The sequence below is a fragment of the Zingiber officinale genome, chromosome 1A, assembly GCF_018446385.1.
Source record: "Zingiber officinale cultivar Zhangliang chromosome 1A, Zo_v1.1, whole genome shotgun sequence".
NCBI lineage: Eukaryota > Viridiplantae > Streptophyta > Magnoliopsida > Zingiberales > Zingiberaceae > Zingiber > Zingiber officinale.
The window spans coordinates 179,469,207-179,472,234 of NC_055987.1; the positions used below are offsets into that span (position 1 = coordinate 179,469,207).

The 3,028-nt window shown below is 41.5% G+C and overlaps 1 protein-coding gene across 1 annotated transcript; it reads left to right on the forward strand.

Moving 5' to 3' along the window:
• Positions 1-410: 410 nt before the first annotated feature.
• On the forward strand, positions 411-2,107 carry LOC122038530 (probable receptor-like protein kinase At5g24010). Its single transcript, XM_042598324.1, has one exon. It carries the CDS (start codon positions 444-446, stop codon positions 1,950-1,952), a length of 1,509 nt encoding a protein of 502 aa, XP_042454258.1. The 5' UTR covers positions 411-443; the 3' UTR covers positions 1,953-2,107.
• Positions 2,108-3,028: the final 921 nt, after the last annotated feature.

Below are 3,028 nucleotides of genomic sequence, written 5' to 3' on the forward strand. Positions count from 1 at the left end.
AATGTGATAGGATTAATAGTGTGATAAATAATCATTGACTTTCTTTTATGATTATTTATCATATCATTAGTCCATATATATTAATCCTATCCCATCTATCAAACATAGCGTAGTTTTACTATGTATCATCTTGATAAAACTCCTTTAGTTAGGCACTTAGGCTCCTTCCCTACAATTTTTATCTTACTATTTCTACATAATTTCAAATAAGAATGATAAGATGCATGTATAATATAATTCAACGAAACATCAATACAAATTATATTTCCGAAAAAATAATTAAAAACTAATATTTAATATTTTTAAACAATAGTTTTTATTGAGCAACGGACACGTCATTGACTTCCAAATTGTGATCGTTCAGGTCCACGACGCGGAGTCGCGGAGTGGAAAGTTTTTCCGGACCGCGTGACAGCTGGCTCGAGCCTAAACCAACCAATTCCATGTTCTGCTCCGTCTCCAGCCTTCGCCCATTTCTCTCCCCAATTCCATTCCATTCCATTCCGTGGATCCTCGATTTCCTTCCTGCCATGGCAGCGCGTCGTTGCGCTAGCGATCTCGCCGCCAACATCGTTTTTTTCCTTCTTTTCTCTTTCGTCCCCACCCAATCTGCTGCCATTTTCTCTCCGCTGGATGACCACCTGATCGCCTGCGGCGCCACCTCCGCCGCCGCCCTCCCCGACGGCCGCTCATTCCTCACCGACTCCAGCCTCCCCACCACCATCCTTCGCTCCCACGGACGCCGGATCTCCGTCTCCAACCCATCCTCTGATGCCGACCCTCTCCACCGTACAGCTAGGGTCTTCACTTGTCCGTCCTCTTACGAGTTCGATATCAAGAGCAAGGGGGTCCATCTGATCCGCCTCCACTTCTACCCCTTTCAGACCCCGGAGTTCAACCTCTCTTCAGCACGATTCCACGTTTTATCCTCGGGGATCACCCTCTTGTCCGATTTCTTCGCGCCGAGGCCTTTGTTGAAGGAGTACTTTATCAACTTGAAGGAAGAAAAGCTTGTTATCTCATTTTATCCTGCCGACAGGTCCTCCTTTTCCTTTGTAAATGCCATCGAGGTCGTCTCCGCTCCCAACGATCTCATATTGTACCCAGCGAGGTTAGTAAAAGCCGACGAAGTTGCAAAATTTGATGGGCTGTCGGAACAGGCGTTTGAAACTCTGTATAGGGTTAATGTTGGGGGTCCGAAGGTGACGCCTTTTAATGATTCCCTATGGAGAACGTGGATTCCTGATGGTGTTTTCCTAAAACCTAGCTCTGCTTCAGAAATTGTCTCGTACAGCGGAAGAATTAAGTACCAGGAATATGGTGCGAGCCGTGAAGTGGCCCCTGACCATGTGTATAATACGGCAAGAGTGATGAATGGTGCCGTTCTTTCTGGTTCCAATTATAGCATGACATGGGAATTCCCCGTGACTTCTGGTTACAAATATCTCATCCGAATGCATTTCTGTGATATTGCTAGCTTGGCACTTAATCAGCTCTATTTCAATGTCTACATCAATGGGTACATGGCATATGAAGATTTTGATCTCTCAGATTCGACTGGGTTTCTGGCTTCACCACATTATGTAGATTTTGTTTTGGATGTTGATATAACAGAACTTTTGAGCATTAGCATTCGACCATCGAATCAAAGTAGTCCTTTGTGGATTAGAGGATTATTGAATGGACTGGAGATAATGAAGATGAACAACACAATGGGCAATCTTGATGATGCGTCTCCAGTTATCTTGTTTTCTGCTAATCCACTAAAGAGAGGGTTGGGAGCTTTTGTTCGTTCCCTGACTTGTGGCTTTGCTTTTGTTAGCTTGTCTGCGATTGCCTTCATGTTGTTCTTGAGATGGCGATCTGAACAAAGGAGTCATGCTGCTTGGTCACCTCTACCCGTGGATGTTTCAGATAGTACACTGAAACCAGGTAAGCTGTTAAACTTCTGATGAAATAAACGGACTGATGTATAATATTTCTAAGGCTTGTATGGCGTGCATGTACACTTTTCTTACATAAATTACTTTCATGTTATATTTGAAATGTATTGCCTGTTTTGTTTGATGAGTCTGATCCTAAATAATGGTCTGGTACTTTTTCAGTAGTTTTATTGTCCAGCAGCTTGTAGATGCTATCTTTTTAAACTTATTATATATGAATTGTTTTTTAAGGGAAATTTGGGGTGCTTGGTTGGATGGTATGGGAGTGGTGCTTGGTTTGGAGAATTGGTGGTGGGCCCCATAGATTCAATTCCCTAAATATAGGAATAGGCCATTACTTAGCAAAATGGGGGGAATAAAAATCCTTCCATTCTTATTCTCCACTTCTATCATTCTCATTTTCATTCCCTTCCGGGAACCAAGCACCCCTTTCACTGTTGCAAACGAATTGAAGATTAGTTATTGTCGAGTTCTCTGGTTACTATCCTAGGTACAATTCTTATATATGGAGCATGCACTTCGTAGTGACTCTTGATGTGTTAAAACTTTTTATGCTGTCATTACTGTGGTACTAGTATTGCAAGAACGTGTAATCATAACTGCTTTCTTTATCATATTTGGCATATTGGTCTAGCTGTATCATAAGTTAAGTGAGCTGTGAGCAAAACACTCGTTCCAGGAAGGTTATTTGTTACGTCGAGTTGTTGCTGGAAATTTCACATATTGATTGAAAACAGATCCAATCATACATCTCTGCTTCTGCTTATTCTTCAGTTGCAGCTGCCATCTTTGGATAGTTCTATAGGTGATTAGAAAGAACTACCAAAACTAAACATTTCTAGACTTACCATTTGGAAACAAATTAAACAACTGATTGACCTAAAATGAGTTCCAAATTAGTGTTGATATGTTCCCAATCAAATTGTGATGTCTTTTTTGCGATTTTCTAATCAAATATGCTTCTGCCTTCCTCATTTTACTCAGTGAACTCATACGATCATTGAAAAAAGAAACAAGAAATGCAAATCATGACATCAGTTAAGTCATGGCACCAAGGAAGCTCATGTCTAGCTCGTTAGGCAAGG